The sequence below is a fragment of the Schistocerca cancellata genome, chromosome 10 (genome assembly GCF_023864275.1).
Source record: "Schistocerca cancellata isolate TAMUIC-IGC-003103 chromosome 10, iqSchCanc2.1, whole genome shotgun sequence".
Classification (NCBI taxonomy): Eukaryota; Metazoa; Arthropoda; class Insecta; order Orthoptera; family Acrididae; genus Schistocerca; species Schistocerca cancellata.
This window is the reverse complement of record NC_064635.1, coordinates 214,755,598-214,776,325: the sequence shown is the minus strand read 5'-3', so window position 1 is coordinate 214,776,325 and position 20,728 is coordinate 214,755,598. Positions and strand designations below refer to the sequence as shown.

Below are 20,728 nucleotides of genomic sequence, written 5' to 3'. Positions count from 1 at the left end.
TGCTAAAATGGGCTTCCGGGTAAAGTCTTGCTGATCTTGTCCAATCCCATGTTAACTATCTGCAACTGTAATGCACACTGATGCTTGTGTTTCAACCCTATGTCGCGATAGCAGTACCGGGGTCTAATGGCAAATTGTGTCACTACCACTCCTAACGATGGGAATTTCGCATTGCACGGTCTGACAATCATTCCTGCAATGATGGGTACCCACACGGTAGATAGTTTTCTGTGTACATTTACTCAAATAGCACAAGTTTAATTAAAAATATACTATATTGTTCTTGTGATCTGATGGAAGTAGTAAACTGAAAATCTGCTAACTGGAATTATGTATTTGTCATATTTGGTATTTTTTGTGTTTTACTTGTGTGTGTCACACTCGTAAAGTTTCACTGATGCACCAGATTAAATACCTCTCTAACGCACATCATTGTTTCGGTACAATGGGTTGTACAAAACGCTCAGGACATCATTCAATAAAATTGTTGCTGGAATGTTGAAAGTAGGATATTTTCATGTGATATCTAGTCTAGGGCATTGGTCCTTATGTAGAAAATGACTGGTCATTTTGAGATGATACGCAAATCTCAACTTTGAGAAAGGAGGTCACGATCCAAATTCAACAATAAATAACTGTCAGTTACCAATATTAGTAATCTGCTGATCTTAGATTTATGACATTTTTACTCAGAGGAAAATGGGAAGTTTCATTACATTTCACAGAAATTGCTGATTTCACATTGTATCATTAAAACTGATTGATTTTGTGTTATAATTAACACAAAATATCCGTATCACTATTTAAATATTGATCAGTGAATAATATTTATTTTGAAAAGTTTGTACAAGGATTTTTCTATTTTACAGTTCGCACAGTGTGCAGAACTTACAGTATGATATTTGTCAGGAACATAAAATTTCAGTTTGCTCTGGCCATTAACAGATTCTGCCATCTGCACCAGTTCTGTGATCAGAATACTATGTTTGAACTCCTTGTTAACACGAACAGCCTTCGCAAATGCTCTCTTTCACTGTCAGTATTGCGCTGAGTGATGTGATGTTGTGTTTATGTTGTCTCTGGTGTGAATTTCCGTGTAAATTCTAGGAGCACTTGCCCTTCTACTGTCTCGAACACACGATATTTTAAACATAAGTGAGAAAGTGGAAACTATCTACTGTGCCACCTGTTTCTGTGTGCAGGTTGGAAGTTCGTTATGAGAAGACTGTAAGTGTGGCGGTCGAACGACGCCGACAAGTGTTTGCCGCTAGCGCCACAGAAGACGTGATGAAAGAACAAGAAGTAATTATGTAGTATTCTTTGCTGTTTTAGTGACTGTGATTGTTGTGACAAAAAAAAGAACAATTGATTATAGATTTTTAAGTACTTCACGTATTGGATTCGCTAGAGGCAAGACAGATTCCTAAATTATGTGCTTGTTAAATCAACTTTATTGCAGATGTATTTTAGCGAGTGTAATGCAAGACAAATCGGTTGGCTTGTAAATATTCAAATATTGATGTGAGAAATGGTGAATATATTATTTATGGAAGTTGAAATATACTAAGACTGAACTAAAAGTATTCTTTGAGTACTAAATTATTCCAAAAGTAGAGAGTGAGTCTTATAAATTCCTGTTAACCAGCAGTATTCTTTGGATTAGTAGTTTTTGGAGATCGACGTAGCCAGAAATCAAGAGTAGTAGTTCGGCTGTACATACCAAGTAAGTCAACCAGTGAGAGAGGTGCGAATTTTGCAATCCAACTTCACATCGCCTCAGGTCGTCTAAAGCGTTAGAACGTGGCGACCGTGACAGGACTTCAAAAACAGTAATTTTGAGAGGAAATCGAAGCAGAAGATCTGATGTGTTGCCATAGCAACCAGGTATAACAAGACAAGAGCACTGTTTCGCGTAGTTGCATTAAGTTCAAAAATTAAATAAAAAATGTTCTGAATGCAACACAGTGAAAGACATACGAAAGTAATAACGTTAAAAGAACGGAAAGAAGACCTCGACTACTAGACTAATAAGAGATACAACGAGAATAATTCAGCTAAGAAGATTCGATGTGGGGAGTGTACAGTTCTCGCATACACCGCGGGGACGCAGATGCAGAGACAACATCTGACAACACCGGCGCCAGTTGCTGTTAACCAGTGCTGACTCCACATCTGCACACCGACGCCGACACAGAAACCAGCAACCGACGCTACTGGCACCAGTTACTATTCACCCGTGCTGATTCCATACCTGCTCACCGACACAGCCAAAAACTCTACGCTGAGTGAGCAAAAACAATAATTTTCCAGTATAATGTTGAAGGAAATGGTCACTAGACTGTATTAGTGTAGTTATAATGCTTAGAGTTAATTTGTTAAATGATCACTAGATAAAAAACTAAGAGAGATAGGGATAATACACAGAGAACTGGGGGGGGGGGGGGGGGGGGGACTTCAGAACCAGCCATGGCAAAGAAAGTGAGTAAGGAGGTGCCAGACTGATCTGAAGTAGTAAATTTAATCAAAGCCCAAAGTGCAGATTCAGTGACTTTAAGAATGGAACTAAGTGTGATTTTAGATGCCTAACTAGAATCTGAGAATTTACAATTAAATGATAAAATAAATGACCAGGGTGCTTCTTTGAGAAATAAAATAAGTGCAACTTTAAGTGAAAAACTTGATGCACAGAGAGCTAAATTAAGTAGAGAAATAGACACAGTGAATACTCCATTAAATAATAAATTGGGTGTTCAAAATAAAACTTTAGAATTGCTAAGTGCTAAGATAGATTCACAAAGTAAAGACTTTAGTAATTTATGTGAATGTATGGGAAATTTGAAGACTGAATTTGACACTAACTACTAAAGTAGAAAATCTGAAACTAGATTTGAGAGGTGAATTAACTAGTTCTTTAAGTAGTCATGTAAATGAACTGTTCACTTAGACAGAATGACCAATTCCAGAATTTGACAAAAAAAAAAAAGATAGAATTTGATATTGAAGATAAATGTAACAGTGTAGAAACTGAACTGAGTGAAAAATTAGGATCATTTCAAACAGTAAGTAATGTTACATTTGGTGTTGTAAAGCAGAGCTTGCATACCTTAAAAGAAAATGTTGAAAAGTAGGACAAGTTAATACCAATAGGCCATTCACAAATTGCAGGCATTAACACTCGAGTAGATAACGTGGAAAGAAACTTCAAAGAGAAACTAGGACATAATAAATATAAGCAGTCTGGAGGAACAGATAGAAGAGATGATAGACAGAAAAGTTGCCGCGAGAGTAATCTTCGAGAACATGTTGTTGTTGTGGTCTTCAGTCCTGAGACTGGTTTGATGCAGCTCTCCAGGCTACTCTGTCCTGTGCAAGCTTCTTCATCTCCCAGTACCTACTCCAACCTACATCCTTCTGAATCTGCTCAGTGTATTCATCTCTTGGTCTCCCTCTACGATTTTTACCCTCCATGCTGCCCTCCAGTACTAAATTGGTGATCCCTTGATGCCTCAGAACATGTCCTACCAACTGATTTCTTCTAGTCAAGTTGTGCCACAAACTTCTCTTCTCCCCAATTCTATTCAATACTCCCTCGTTAGTTATGTGATCTACCCATCTAATCTTCAGCATTCTTCTGTAGCACCACATTTCGAAAGCTTCTATTCTCTTCTTGTCTAAACTATTTATCGTCCACGTTTCACTTCCATACATGGCTACACTCCATACAAATACTTTCAAAAATGACTTCCTGACACTTAAATCTATACTCGATGTTAACAAATTTCTCTTCTTCAGAAACGCTTTCCTTGCCATTGCCAGTCTACATTTTATATCCTCTCTACTTCGACCATCATCAGTTATTTTGCTCCCCAAATAGCAAAACTCCTTTACTACTTTAAGTGTCTCATTTCCTAATCTAATTCCCTCAGCATCACCCGACTTAATTCGACTACATTCCGTTATCCTCGTTTTACTTTAGTTGATGTTCATCTTATACCCTCCTTTCAAGACACTGTCCATTCCGTTCACTTCCAAGTCCTTTGCTGTCTTTGACAGAATTACAATGTCATCAGCGAACCTCAAAGTTTTTATTTCTACTCCATGATCTCCTGTTTTATCTTCTGAGCTTGGTAATACCAAGAGAAGTATGGATGGACTATGGAAAGAATTCAAACTTATTCAGAACAAAATAGATAATAGGGTGGCTTCTCCTAATGTGGTATTGACTAGTGAGCTAATGACAGATTTACAGTGGGGAGCCAGTTCAGGATTATCTAGGAAATTCCGTAAGTTTAAGCCAGACATGGAAGTACATCCTACCCATTTTTTGAAAAGGTTCAACCAAGCCTTGCCCAAGAACTGGGAGGGTTTAAAAAGATTGAGTTTGCTGTGGGGTATCTATTAGGGGAGGCCCCAGAGTGGGGTACAGTAAACATTGAGAACGTTTCCTCTTGGGGAGATTTTCAGAAGAAGTTTAAAGATAAGTATTGGTCATAAAGTGCCCAGGAAAAATTAATATCAGACTTGCGGGACCCGAAGTGTTACAGTAATACGTGGGGTACAACGAGGAAGTATGTCGACTGGCATTTAACACGGGTGAAGTACTTACATAAGCCAATGGAGGAAGAAGGGTTAGTTCGAATTTTAATAAGATGATTGATTACCCATTTACGTGAGGAAAGATATATTATGTAGTTGGTGGAAGACAGTTGAAGAGTTGTTGTCCTTTGTGGATGCACTGGATGCCTTAAATAAAGACCACAACGAGAAAGTACACCAAAGTGAAAGTCAGAACTACAAAAGGAATAATAGTAATAATTTTAAAAAACTTGAGGCCAACTTAGCTAGAGTACACAAGTATAACAGAAATAATGGTAATGATAATTATCAGAAAAAGCATCCACCTTCAAATTTAGGGCCTGTAACTTCGCAGGAATTTGTGCCAAGTAATAATAGAGTACAAAGTGGTAACGTAATACCTGATTTGGTAACCAGCCAGTAATTACCAATAATGAGGAAAACACAGTGCGATCTGGATCTAGGGCCGGGGTCTAGGCCATAGAGATACACTAGGAGGCCTGGTTCATAATAAGTATGTTAATTTCACGCACAAAATACCTACAAAACAATAGTTGCTACTGGAAGAACCAAGCTTGACTACCAATAATCGACAACCAATAATAGCAGGAACTGTGGAAACTTCTGAAGTTAACATATTTATAGATTAAGGGAGTGAGGTGTCACTCATTTCTAGAGCATTCTTTAACACGATACAGACTAAACATTACTTACCTCTGTTACCAATAACTGGAGTTCACATAGTTGGCATAACCGGAACGAAAAACGAGGTAGTGAAACACGAAACCCAAGTGAACTGCCACGTTGGAAATACCAGATTTCGTCAAACACTTTTAATATTAGAAAATATTAAGAGGGGTGTATTATTTGGCCTAGATTGGTTATAAGAATTTAATGTCATATTGAATTTTGAGGAAAATCTTTGTTTTGGCAAAGATGACAGTAGGTGTTGGATACCATTTGTGACTGATAATTACTTTGCAAAACAAACAGCTGAGTGTCAATGTTTACAATTAACTGCTACAGCACAATTGTTACCAGAGATCGATAATGTAGAGTGCATATCACATTGAGCTGACGTACAAAACAAAGTAAATGAGTTTCCAATATTAACCAATGCACAAAAACTAGATTTATATAATTGAATATGAAGAAGTATTTTGTTGTTCCGGTAATATCAACGATTACATATGTAAGTTTAAAATCAAAGATGACACTCCATTTTTCTGTAAGCCATATCTAATACCGGTGAAAGAATCAGTTAAGGAGGGAATTGACAAAATGATTGACAACAAATAATAGAACGTAGTTCTAGCATCATGAATAACCCTTTAGTAGTGGTAAAAAAAGGTCACAGGAGGTGTACGGTTAGTGCTAGACACGCGTACATTGAATAAGCATATAGAGACAGAATGAGAGAGACCCATTAACATCAATGAATTGTTATCCAAATTTGAGAAAGCAAGGTTTCTTAGCACGATGGACCTGACTGCAGGATATTGGAAAATTAGGTTACATTTCGAATCAAAGAAGTATACCGTGTTTCTGTATGATGGTAAATCATATCATATCATTTCAATGTGTTACCGTTTGGACTTAATATCTCAGTATCAGTATTTATACATGCGTTGGATGAGGCATTAGGGAGAGATCTGTTGAAGGATTTAATAATATATGTAGATGATATCCTCAAAATCTCAGCTACGTGGGAAGAACATTGTCTAACCTTGGGTAAGACCCTGAAAAAATTTAAAGAAAAAGGTATTACAGTGAAATTGTCCAAATCACACTTTGCGCGGCAAGAGCTTACGTTTTTGGGCATATTGTAGGGGTGCAGGGGATTAGACTGGATCTTGAATGCATAAAAGCTATATGTCCTCCTCCTAGAAACATAAGATAATTGAAGGGATTTATAGTTATCGCCGGATACTATAGAAGATATATACGAAGCCAAGAACTGGACGACCCAAGAATTTTACATTTGTTAAAAAGGGAATACTGTGGGTATGGGATCAAGAGGCAAATGATGCGTTTGAAAACATCAAGAGAACGCTAGTAGAATAACCTCTACTACATCATCCAATAATGAATGGGCTATTTAAAATTTCAGTCGATGCATCTGAGTATGGTATTGCTGCAGAACTCTTCCAAGGAGAGTGGGATCTAGATCATGGGAACATCATACCATAGCTTTTGCTAGCTGTAGTCTGAATAAACATGAATTAATTTACATGGCTACTGAAAAGGAACTGTTAGCAATTGTATGGAGTATCCAGAAATTTCAAACACTAGTATGGGGGTCAGAAATCCGTGTCTATAGTCATCAGGCTCTATCTTTTCTAAAGAGTAGTAGATTGTTACATAGTAGATTAACTAGATGGATGTTGTTCCTACAGGAATATGACATTAGGATACAGTATGTAAAAGGTCTAAGAGTATTGTACCAGATGCGTTGTCCAGGTTGCCTGTAGGCATGATAGAGTTAAAACGTATGGAAGGACCCGGCATAATTTTTGCAATTAATTTTTTGACAGCAGAATATCAGCCCACCAGGGTACAAGAGATGGCTTGAAAAGTAACAGATAACATCCATCATGATCCCTATTTTTCAGAAATGTTTGCTATGTTTATCAGTAATTTCTTACCTTCTAATCAAGCAGAAAAGTGGAAAATTATAGGGCAAAATTTGTTTTGGAGAGACAGTGTAACATCGCAACGTTGGTGCATATGCATTCTGAAGTTAATGGAAGACGAAATTGTATGGTATGTTCATACAGGATATGGACACTTCGGAATAAAAAAGTGTATAGCCCACATGAATAAGTTCTATTATTTTAAGAAGCTAGGGTGACATCTTAAATCAGAACTTGTGAGATCTGTCAGAAGGTGAAAGAGAGTAACACTCATGTTAAATACAGAATGTACCCGATTATTCCTAAATCGTTTCACGATCTTATAGCAGTTGATTGGTTTGGACCGGTTCCAAAAGAGTGCCGTACATTTTAGTCATCATAGAATTCCAGTCAAAGTATGTTAAGTTACATCCTATCAAAAGAGTAAATACACAGACTGTTTGCAACAGTACTTTCTGGGGGTAGGAAAACCAAAACAATTTCTCACAGATAATGGACCACAATTTGTCAATAACAAATTTAAAGAATTTCTAGTTTGGGAAGATATTCGTCAAGTGTTAATATCCAACTATAACCCGTCATCAAATCAGAGTGAAAGAGTTATGAAAGAAATTGGGAAATTATGCCGCACCTACTGCCATGAATAGCATTCTGTATGGGCGATGAAAATTAAAGACTTTGAACATATTTTAAATGAATTACTGCATTTATCAACTGGATTAACACTGTTAGAAGTAACAGGCAAACCTGTTGTAGGAGAATGTCTGATTAAATGTTTTAATTGAACAACCTACTTTCGATTACGATCTTAATCAGGAAATAGTTTCCAGAAATTTAGTTGAAGAGGCACAACAAAGAGTGAGTAAACATAATGAGAAAGCGGCTGAACTTGAGTGCAAGGTCATTGACCTAGTTCTGATAAAACAACATCTTCAGAGGTCTTCCCTAAAGAAAGAGACACTTAAGTTTTTTCAGAAATATAAATGACCTTACAGAATACAAACAGTAATACATCCCAAAGCCTTATTCTTAGTAAATCCTACAACTGGATCAGAGAAGGGAAAATAGTACGTAAAGGATATAAAGTTGTATATCCCCCAGGGATGTTAACATTCTGTGTTAACGGGCGAAGTGATGACCGTCGGATCCCGAGTTGTTTTCGGTGTTTCTTCCGAAATAGTTTCCCTGCACTGAATTCCCTTCAAATCTTAAACTATTCTGTAGTCTGTTACTGAATTATTAGACTATCCTATAATTTTAGTATTTAGCAAACTGGATATCACCATAACGTAAAGACTGGCATAAGAGAACCACGGATAAACAGTGATCTCTAGACATAAAATGTGCCGAACAGAACAACTATTTTATCGTAGTGTATAATTTTCTGTTTTGTATAGAATATTTTATAACTTTTATGAGATATGATATAGATGGGAGGGTATATATCAATTTTGAAAGGGGTGGGTAGTGTAGATAAAAGCATGATTTACACCAACAGATAAGTCATGGCTAACACTAAACACACATCACACCTTTCAGACAACCCTCGCTAACAAATGTGCCTGATTCTTCACCATTTGCTGTTTCCATAGGGGTTTCTAAGATTTCTTTCATGGACCTCAAGGGTGAAGGTGAGAATGCCCGTTCTGTAGGAGACGACTTAACAACATGCCTCCTCTGGCTTCTTACTCAAGTATTGGAAAGGTAGGGATCCTGGAGAAGGAGGGTGGGAATGGTTTCCTGTCTTTGGGACTGTCTTCTTTCTCTTCTTCAATCTTAGCAACCACATCTATTTTTTTCCTTTCTTACTTCTCGTTTGAGGATCTATCTATTTCTCCCTCTTTCCATATTCATCTACTTCTATCGCAAAAGTCCTTCCTGATTTCTATGGTTTCCAATAACCTACAACTTATCTTCACATAAAAAGGCCGAAGAATCAGGCTGCACAAGCACACATCAGCATACACGGGTATGCAAACAATGAAAGTACTTACTAGAAACCTGTCAAAAGGTGAGAACCGTCAAGTGTTGGAGGGGAAAGGTATGTGTACATTGGGAAATATGCACACATTTATTGTGATGGTTCTTCCCCCCCCCCCCCCCCCCCCCCACACACACACACACACAAAAAGAACTATGACAATTCAATATCGCATATAAATATACATATAAAAAACTAGGAGGATTCCATGTCGAGTATTTAAGAAGGAGGCGTGAGTAAGGAAAGAGAGCATAAACCAGAGAGGAATCGATTGTGATAATTATTGAGGAATGTCAAGTCAAAGTATAGGTAGACATAGTATCTGTTAAGAGTAAAGAAGTCGAAAAGTAGATGAGGACTCCAGGGACTAAGTGAAGCATTAAGAAGGGAGAATGAAGTGTAAAATAGATTTTTATTGTTACCAGGAAATATTTAATTATAGTATACATATGTATACTAGGGCAATGAACCATGAGGCCTACTCACAAAGGATAAGGGAGACATACTCAGCATTTGCTAAGGATATAGGGCAGACGTACCAACATAGAGATAGGACGACCTGTGGCCTGATGAATAGGGATGTATTATGATGGGGCGTACCTACCAGAAAGGGAGGAGGAAGTGCACTCGTAGGGTCAACCCACATGTAAGGTATAGGTACTGATCCTAGGGGAAAAGGACAGTATTGTGACAGAAGTCACACATTTTATAGGAATTATTCTAGTAAGATTGAATTCTATATACCAGTAGCATTATTACGTGTTATGACTGACAGAAAGAACACTTTCATTTGCCCAGAGTTCCTGTGAAACTACTGTGAATAATGAAACTAGGACATGCTAAAGAAAAAATAGTACAAAGAATTAGAATGAAGGATGAAATAATCAATTGTCTATGACACCTGGAGTTTACGACTGGAAATCAGAAATGTTGTTCACACGATTCCTAGATATAAAAGAACTAACTCCAACATTAGGTGAAATGCTCAAGTTCTTGTTATCAAAGTAGAATGAAAAAAGAAGAGCTAAGTATTAAATAAAAGGCTGTTCACGATTATTAAAAGAAATAGAATGTATCGTAGTTAAAATGTGAATTAGTATTATGTGGGATATTAACATACGTGGTGATTATGTATAAAATATTGCGTGTTTGAGCTGAGGTGAGGGATATGTAGTGCTTCGAGAATTTCCGTGTAAATTCTAGAACCATGTGTTCTTCTACCGTCTGAAACACAGACATTTTAAATATAAGTGGGAGAGTGGAAACGTATCTACTGTGCCACCTGTTTCTGTGTGCAGGTTGGAAGTTCGTTATGAGAAGACTGTAAGCGTGGCGGTCAAACGATGCCGACAAGTATTTGCCGCTAGCGCCACAGAAGCTGTAATGAAAGAACAAGAAGTAATTATGTAGTATTCTTTGCTGTTTTAGTGACTGATTATTGTTAAAGAAAAATGAACAATTGATTATATATTTTTAAGTATTTCAAGTATTGGACTCGCTACAGGCAAGACGGGTTCATAAATTATGTGGTTGTTAAACCAACTTTATTTCAGATGTATTGTATCGAGTCTAATGCGAGACGAATCGATTGGCTTGTAAACATTCAAATATTGATGTGAGAAATGGTGAATATATCATTTATGGAAGTTGAAATATACCAAGACTGAACTAAAAATATTCTTTGAGTACTAAATTATTTCAAAAGTAGAGAGTGAGTCTTATAAATTCCTGTTAACCAGCTGTATTCTTTGGAGAACAAGTTTTTGTAGCCGGAAATCAAGAGAAGAAGATTGGCTGTACATACCAAGTAAGTCAACCTATGGGAGAGAGGTGTGGATTTTGCAATCCAACTTCACATTGCTTCAGGTCGTCTAAAGCATTAGAATCCATGGTATAAATGTTCTGTATATTACTTCTGTTGTACCATATTCATAGCGAAAATCACTTCCTTAAAGGCACTTGTTTAAATGGATACAAATCAAAGGAAGTGGACAGTCCTCTTTCAGCCACATCGTAGCATAAATTTATTTTTCTCCAATTTGATTTAGTTATTTGATCTCCCCACCTAATCTTCGGCATTCTTCTCCAGCGCCACATTTCAAAAGCATCTATTCTCTTCTTACCTCGACCACTTATCATCCTTGTATCATTACTATACAAGACTACACTTGTGATATCTACCATTTGACAATTCTTGAAATAACAAATTTCATAATTGTTGCAAAAAATAAACTTTGAAAAGCTGAGGGTGATTCTATTGGAACAACTCCAATGTACCACACCTAGAGAGAGAGAAGTTTGAATGGCAAATGCATAAATGATAGTAACTATGAAAATTTATTCAGTATTGGTAAATTGTCTGGGTATGTGGTAACTGCATGGGTTAACGAAACACTTCTTTAAAATTGCTCTACGTTTATTATAATACTTAAAGAAACAAAACAATGCATTACACGTTTATGGCAACAAGTAACGTAGCCTAAATTACAACAACAACAACCACACTATGCTCTGTATAATGCTATACTTTGTTTGTGGGCACTGCCGCCACCGTACAGGGAACTTACTGTTCTGATATTACAAAGTATTGTTAGATGTATACTTGGAATTTCAGTTAAAAACTATAAACCTTTGATAGTTTGAACATAGGATTTGTTGTTATAAAAAATAGTTAAAAATCTTATGTAAGTGGAATTTAGATAGTAAAACATTTTTAGATTGAAATTTGGGTACTTGCATAATATAAAGAATTCGTACAAGTAAAAGTTAATTTACATTTTAATTCCTCAATGGATCTTGTTACTAGCATATTCTCTCTAAGGTTTTGAAAGAAAGTGAACAATTTGCTACATTTAATGATGGAAGCTGAAGAAATGAATTAAAATTTGTACCATGGCTGGGACTCAAACTTGTGTGTTTTTGCTTACCAGGCAGAAATGCTGACCATAACACCGCTGCAGCACTATGGTCAACATTTCTGTCCATTAAGCAAGAAGACCCGGATTCGAGTCCTGGCTGTGGCACATATTTTAATTCATTTCTTTGGCTTCCATCAATATTGTAGATAAAGATGAGACTTAAGTGTCTTGTGGAAAATTTAATTATAATTGCTACCGCTAGATGTTCGGTAGAAATGGCCTAAATATTTCCGAGTTGTTTACAAAATACGAAGTATCTTAGAATCACCCATAATTCACAAATTTATATACAATAATAATATTATGATATCAAATAGTATGTTTGTAAGTCTAATTGCATTGACCATCTAATAAAGCATCGAAATTATGAACAACAGAAAGTTCACAGTAACTAAGAATATTATCATTCCCATGATCTGTGTATGTGTTTCATCGCTAAAGTTACTGGATCAAATTGTATACCAATCTGTAGCATTAAACATTAGAGAGAATTACCTTCGGAAAAGACTTCTTAACACATAGATTTATATTAAATGTCAACATATTCCTCTTTTTCAGAATTGCTTTTCTTGTTATAGCCAGTATACATTGTGTTTCTGCTCTATTTCAGCCATCGTCAGTTATTCTGCTGCAAAAATAGCAAAACTCATCTTCTTCTGTCTCTAGCTTCTTTTCTGATCCAGTTCCCTTAGCATCCATGATTTAAATAAACTACTTTGTATCATTTGTGTTATACTTCTCTTGCCTTTAAGAAGCAATTTTTAAAACTGTTTCAGGAATGTTCAGCTTCAGAAGATATTGTCGGGCCTAGTACATTCGTTGTTGAGAAAATTGAGAATGAGGAAGACAAGGAGCCAGTGGAGGAAGAGGACTTCAAGGTGAGTCTGTTCTCCACAGCCTGTCTGCTGCTGGTGTGCTGCTGACAGCCAAGGAAGGTCAAGCTGCCTGTAGAATTTTAGTTTTGCATGGAAACCTTCAGGTTAAGGTAGTCTAGTGGGAAGGGACTTTCTAATAACAAAAAGATGCAGCACCCAATGCAGTATACTCCTAATATAGAGGTAGTCTTGTAATAGATAATACTTTTCAAAAGTAGAAAAAAAGATCCTATAAACCTCTGTCTGGAAACAAGTGCTTATTGTAGTATAAGCAATTTTTACTTGTTCTGGAGTGTTCCTTCGTGGTGTAGGGTGTCTCTGTGCTGATGTTTATTGCTCCTTTCTTATTGGCTATGTCAGTCTCTGTACTTACTAGAGGGCCTTACAGACGCCATCTAAGATTTTGTTCATACTTGTAGGATTTGAAGGGCATTGTCCAGATATCGATTTTGTAAAGCATTATGTTGTAATATTGAAATAACTTAATAAATCTAACTTTAAGGATTGGAAGATTTCCACTATCAACATAATCAGCAATAGCTCTACCCTACACTGGTAGAAGACTGGCACTCAGGGAGTTGCTGAACTGGATCTCACTAGAAGCAAAACATTTTTACATTTATTTAAATTCTGTACGTATTACCAAATATAAATATAATAGAGGGAAACATTCCACGTGGGAAAAATATATTTAAAAAGAAAGATGATGAGACTTACCCAACAAAAGCGCTGGCAGGTCGATAGACACACAAACAAACACAAACATACACACAAAACTCTAGCTTTCGCAACCAACGGTTGCCTCGTCAGGAAAGAGGGAAGGAGAAGGAAAGACATGTCTGCTTGTGTCTGTATATGTGTGGATGGATATGTGTGTGTGTGCGAGTGTATACCCGTCCCTTTTTCCCCCTAAGGTAAGTCTTTCCGCTCCCGGGACTGGAATGACTCCTTACCCTCTCCCTTAAAACCCACATCCTTTCGTCTTTCCCTCTCCTTCCCTCTTTCCTGATGAGGCAACAGTTTGTTGCGAAAGCTTGAATTTTGTGTGTATGTTTGTGTTCGTTTGTGTGTCTGTCGACCTGCCAGCACTTTCATTTGGTTTACCAAATATAAATGTTAATTATCATATATTAAACATGTTTTTAATAAAATAATGTCTAATTATTTTGAATTACTGCTAATAAGAAAATAAATTATAATTTGATAGACATCAGTGAAATACGTTATTGTTAAGTGAAGAAACAAAGAATCATCATAGTAACGTCCAGTCTCCATAAATTGAAAATTGTTTTATGTTCCATTTCACAGTTTGCATTTTTGCACCGAATTTGAATTCCTTGCGATTAGTGTCATTTATGCAATTAGTAATTAAAATATATTTTTATTAAAATATGATACAGTTTTTTGTTAATTAACATTTATATTTGTTAATAAATGCATATCCTATTATAAGATGAGGTCTTTTCCCAGATTCATAACCCAAAAAATACAAGGTTGTCATACATTCACAAATTAAACTAATCCTGCTGAGGTGGATTTTTCTACTTTCTGTAAGAGATATGTCCAACCTGGTTATCGTGAACTGCCCTGTACGTCTTGCGCAGAATCCCACATTCAAATACCTTGAGCTGCTGCTTGTCAGTACATGCCAATGTCCGTGTTTCACTTGTGAAGGTCACAACTGGCCTGGCAGTGCAGCATCAGCTGCCTATTTAGTAGACAGTTATTCATGTATAAGTCCCCTTAAGCTGTCGACACTCGAACCAAACCGTGCATTCGAATGTTGAGCATGCCGAGTTTCTGACATCATAGCATTGGGGGGGGAGGGGGGGGGGGGAACATGTTAGGGAGCCTTTCCAAATGTGCAGAGCAATATCTAGCATGTCAGATACTCTGAATGTGCAGTTGAACACAGAGCAAAGGAATTAGAGAACACCACCTGCATCACATGCATGACATCTCTCTTCAGTACAGAGTCACCATTTTGGCTTTCAGTTGAGGCGCATATGCCGTTTCTGGCCGTCAACAAATTGAAGAGCTCTCAAAAACCTATTTTTAATTGTATGGTTTGTTATAATAAAATTACAAATGTCTTGTTGGTGGTTAAAAAATTATTGTAAGTTGTATACCATGAAAATACACATTTTCAAGGCAACAGCACATTGAGAATCTATCAAAAATGCATTTTTATAATTAAATGTCAATTAATAACATATATATAGTTAAAGCTTATAGGAGTATGTTCACAAGTTGTTCATGATTGGTGCTGCATAATGAGTACAGCTGCAGAATTGTCAGGTATCAGTTCACATCTCAGTAGATCCAAACATTTTTCGCTAATGTTCACATTTACTAACAGCGTCTGATACTTTATTAGTTTAATAAAACTATATTCTGAAATATACAATGTTTATCTGAAGATAAGTGTGCTGTTTCTGAGGAGTGAGTTTGTTCGATTGGCTTTCTCTACAAGACAGCTTGCACTACTTGCTGTAAGACATTTTGCAATTCCTGTTTTAAGTTTTGTATTTCACATCTTGTAAAGGTTCTGCTACTGAATACAAGCAGTGATCAAGCAGGAGCAAAAACAAAGCAGAAACTTGCCATGGCTGCCAAAGGAAATAGCACCAGGCTAAAAAAATGAAATACAAAACAACTGAAAGTTACGTTAACTGTTCAAAAGTATTGAAAGAGTTCAAATTCCTAGGGATTCAAACAGATAGTAAGCTGTTGTGGAACCTTTAAAACAGTATCCGAAATAATTTGTAGTTTAACATGAAAAGTAGTCTATGACATTATGGTATTACCTTTTCGGGGTAAATCTTTTGATTCTAAAAGGATATTCTTGGCACAAAAAAGGACGGTTCGAACAATACGTGACGCAAATTCAAGAACCTCTTGTCGACCACTGTCCAGTGACCTTAGGATATTACTAAAAAGTGAGAATGATGAAATAATTTGTGTATAATGTAGAGAGCTATTGCAAATTTGTGTCACAGTATTTGAAATGGAACTTTTATAAGCCAATGTCCATATTTACTCAATACGGTACATAGAACTTCGCTTAAAGAGTACCTCCCATAACACGTAATTCACATAATGAGCAAAACGAATTGTAAAAAAAAAATTACTCTTGTAATGAGTGATGCTTTGCATTATGAGTTGCATTGGAAAGTTGCACAGGTCACACCAATATTCAAAAAAGGCAGTAGGAGTAATCCACTAAATTACAAGCCCATATCATTAAGTCAGTGTGGAACAGTATTTTGGAACATATCTTATGTTCGAACATTACGAATTACCTCGATGAGAGCAGTCTATTTACATACCGTCAACACAGATTTAGAAAACATCGTTCTTTGAAACACAACTAGCTCTTTACTCCTGTGAAGTGTTGAGTGCTGTTGACAAGGGATTTCAAATTGATTCTGTATTTCTAGATTTCCAGAAGGCCTTTCACGCTGTACCACACAAGCGGCTTGTAGTGAAATTGTGTGCTTATGGAATATCGTCTCAGTTATGTGACTGGATTCGTGATGTCCTGTCAGAGGGTTCACAGTTCATAATAACTACGGAAAGTCATAGAGTAAAACAGAAGTGATTTCTTGCATTTCACTAGGTAGTGTCATAGGACCTCCGCTGTTCCTTATCTATGTAAATGATTTAGGAGACAATCTGAGCAGCTGTCTTAGGCTGTTTGCAGATGACGCTGCTGTTTATCACCTGGTACACTCATCAGAAGATCAAAACAAATTGCAAAATGATTTAGAAAAGATACCTGAAGGTGGGAAAATTGATCCTAAATAATGCAAAATGTGAGGTCATCCACATGAGTACTAAAAGGAGTCCGTTAAACTTCAGTTACACAATATATCAATCTAATCTAAAGGCTGTACATTCAACGAAAATTGTAGGAGTTACAATTATAAACAACTTAAACTGGAAAGAACATATAGAAAATTTTGTGGAGAAAGGCAAACCAAACACTGTGTTTTGTTGGTAGTACACTTAGATAATGTAACAGAGCTACTAAAGAGACTGCCAACACTACACTTGTCCGTCCTCTTTCTGGGGTAGTGCTGCGCAGTGTGGGATCCTTATTAGATAGGATTAATGGAGTATGTCGATAAAGTTCAAAGAAGAGCAGCATGTTCTGTATTATCCCAAAATAGGGGAGATAGTGTCACGGACTTGATACAGGATTTGGTGTGGATATCATTAAAACAAAGGCGTTTTTCACTGTGGAGCAATCTTCTCACGAAATTCCAGTCACCAACTTTCTCCACTGAACGCAAAGATATTTTGTTGATGCTGACCTACATAGAGAAATACAATCATAATAATAATAAAATAAGGGAAATCAGAGCTCGTGAAGAAAGATATAGGTGTTCATTTATTCCGTACACTCTTAGAGATTGGAATAATAAAGAATTATTGTGAAGGTGATTTGATTAACCCTCTGTCTTGCACTTAAGTTGGTTTTACAGAGTATCTTTGTAGATGTAGATGTAGACGAATGAGTGATGACAATTTAGTGTGACGTCAGCAGGTGTTTACGTGTCCCGGGGGAAACGTTTAACAGTATGAACACTTTCATTGTCGGCAGTGGCATATAAACAATGTCTGTAGTCTGTAGGGCAGTCTGAGTATAGCACTCTTTCTGCTACCACCTCAGTGCAGCTTGTAGTCACATATTTTTCTAAACTTGGGTTAACACAGTGTGTGTGGGTCTTTTTTTTTTTTTTTTTTTTTTTGTGCAAATTTTAATAACCTTTGTAGAAGTGTCACCGAGGATAAAGCCACAAGAAGACGACCTTAAGAGAAAGAAAATGACCTCAGAAATGAAACATAAAATCATTGAAAAACACGAATGTGTTGTGAGCATTGTTGATTTAGTATGCACATACAGTGTGTCTTTATCAATGGTTAGCACTATCCTCAAGAACAAGGACAAGAGTAAGGAGATAGATGCTTCAAACGGAGTGGCAAGAGTATCTAAACAATGGTTTTGTATTCTGTACGATGTCGAAAGGATGCTCCTTAAATGGATAAGTGAAAATCAATTGCAAGGTGACACTATTAAAGAGAACATAATTTTTGAGAAAGTGAGAATGAGTTTTGCTGACTTCATCAACAAGACCCCAGGATCGTCAGTGGCCAAAGACGTGTTAAAGGGAAGCCGTGGGTGGTTCACAAGTTTAAGAGAACAACCGGCATCCACAGCGTTGTGAGGCATGTCAAAGCAGGAAGCTCTGACACAGACTGGAGAGAACTCCTGAGGTATTTGTGAGTCAGTACCTGTTTTGTTTTTAGTCAACGAGATTGTCTCTTTGGCCAAGAGCATGGGACTTGAAGTAGATAACACTGATATGATGAGCTTATGGAAGGTCACAGCCAAGAAATGATCACTGATGAGTTTATGGACATGCAGTGTGTTTCGCATCAGGAAGTTGTGGAGAGGAGTTCGGAGGAGGAGGAGGAGGAGTAGGAGTAGGAGTAGGAGGCGGTAACAGGAAAGAAGTAATCTTCTGGCGCAATAAGAGAGATGCTGAAACCATGGGAATCAGTTGCATGGTACATTGAAAATCATCACCCCAATAAAGCAATGGCTATGCATGCTACAAATTTATTTGACGATAATGCTGTGTCGCATTTTCGCCAAGTGCTGTGTCGCATTTTTGCCAAGTGTTGAAGAGTCGGTAGAAACAAATGCCTATCAATATCTTCTAGTAAAATAGAATTAGTTATGTTTTGTGTATGATAAAGTACATAATGCTGTATGTATTGAATAAATGCCATGAATAAGATAAAACGTTCAGTATTTTTTTCTACATGCAATGCATTATCATTATTTTACATTAATTTATGTGGGATAAATTGTTTCACTTAATGAGTGTTTTTCATTATGAGGAATATTCTGGAACAAATTATGCTTGCTACGTGAGGTTTCACTGTTCTTTCCTTTCTGCTTTATAACATTTTCATGGATATTAACGTTTATTCGCATATGGACAAGGGAGGAAATGTGCATTAAAGCTAACATAGGAATTTTGTGCTCATCCATTTTGTAAATAAACTGTGTGATCGCAAGTTAGACACAGCCAACAATTGCCACTGGAGCGTGCTGTGATGTGTATACCATATTGAGATACACGTACCGTACGGACAAGTTGTAGAGTTTCTGAGCATTCAGTAGGACGGTGAGCTTGGCACTCTTAATGTTGTCATTCAAAAGCACAATCTGTGTGCTGACAGCTTTAGAATGAGCCAGTGTTGTGGGAGTGACTGAAACATACCTAAAGGATATACCAAGCAGTGGCAAATTGTATAGCACTTCCGCACTATCAAGATCATCAGACACCTCCCTGAAGTCTACATAGAGATTATGAAGCTCAATATACTCGTGTGCCTTTTGATGTATGTGCTTCAGCACAAATTTCTGACCTGTTGTTGACCTATTAGACAAAAATCAGACTGATATTCTCTTAGAATCTCTACTGTGTGCGAAGCTAGCCGGTTGTAGATAATATTAGAGACAATTTTTTAGGTTATATACATAATTCCTCAGAAATTCGAACAGCAAATCTTATGTCTTTTTCTTATGTATTTATCGAATTTCACCTAAGGTCTGCTCTTCCATGATCCTTTCTGATTCCGTATTAACTTTGATGAGTTTGTTGATTCACTTATGGAGACGAAGTCCCCAATTTTTCAACAGTTCTGCAGTTATTCCATCAGTTCATAGTGTTCTGGAATTTCTGAGACAGTGCACTACCTTCTGTATAGCCTCTAATGTGGGTTCCTCTCTCTTTGGATCTACAGTGTAATATGGTAGCTGCTCGCTTCAAGCAGGATCATTCCCCAAAATTCCCTTGAAGTACTCTCTCCATCTGTGCATGACATCTTGGACAATTTGTTTATCTGTCAGCAAATTCCCTTACATGCTATTTTTTTCAGTTTATATTCTTTAGTTCCTTCTTTAATTTCCTTGCAAAATTTTCTGCTTGCATCCTTTCGGTAGTGCTCTTCCATCTCCTCTATCTTCCTCCTTACGGCTTCGCTTTCTTTACTCCTACATGCCCTTGCTGCTTCTGTTCGCATTTCATTATATAATTCCTGGTTTGATCTTGTATTTCAGTGTAAGCATTTCAATCTTGCTTCCTTTTTCTATTCCACTCTCTGCTTATATTTTTGACCATACCACTCCACATTTTTAAGTTTCCTTGTTTCACCCAGTATTTGATGTGCTGTTGTCAACATAGCATTTTAATATAGTTCTGTTCTTTGTTCTTGTGCTCTCCATCATTATTTGCTTGTAACTCATGTTGCAGTGTGCTCTGTTTTTTTTTTTTTTTTTTTTTATGTCCTATTCCACAGGACGAAATTGAGCAGCAAGTCTCCATGGTTATGAAACGAGTCAGTACTTGAAATTATAACCCAAGAGTAATAATAAATAAAATGAAAAATACACTAATCCTCTGCAGATGACAAGCCATAAATTTAAATAAACATAATCAAGAACGAAGCACAGGAATTAGTTTAATTTTTCCAGGAACTCCTTTTCAGAATAGTAGTGAGCTATGAGGAAACTCTTCAGTTTAGACTTGAAAGTTTGTGGATTAATGCATAGATTTTCGAATTCTTCTGCCAGATTATTGAAAATGGATGCAGCAGAACACTGATACCTTTCTGCACAAGAGTCCAGGACGTTTGTTCCAAATGCAGATGGGATTTCTGCTTAGTATT

The 20,728-nt window shown here is 36.8% G+C and overlaps 1 protein-coding gene across 4 annotated transcripts in view; it reads left to right on the top strand.

The window, feature by feature from the left end:
- The window catches only part of LOC126106648 (zinc finger and SCAN domain-containing protein 21-like), a 210,078-nt gene that overhangs the window by 89,498 nt on the left and 99,852 nt on the right, over positions 1-20,728 (top strand). For all 4 annotated transcript variants that reach the window (XM_049913006.1, XM_049913005.1, XM_049913008.1 and 1 more), the window contains one exon: positions 12,884-12,985. In XM_049913006.1, the coding sequence (XP_049768963.1) occupies positions 12,884-12,985 (102 nt within the window). The remainder of the gene's footprint in view (positions 1-12,883; positions 12,986-20,728) is intronic.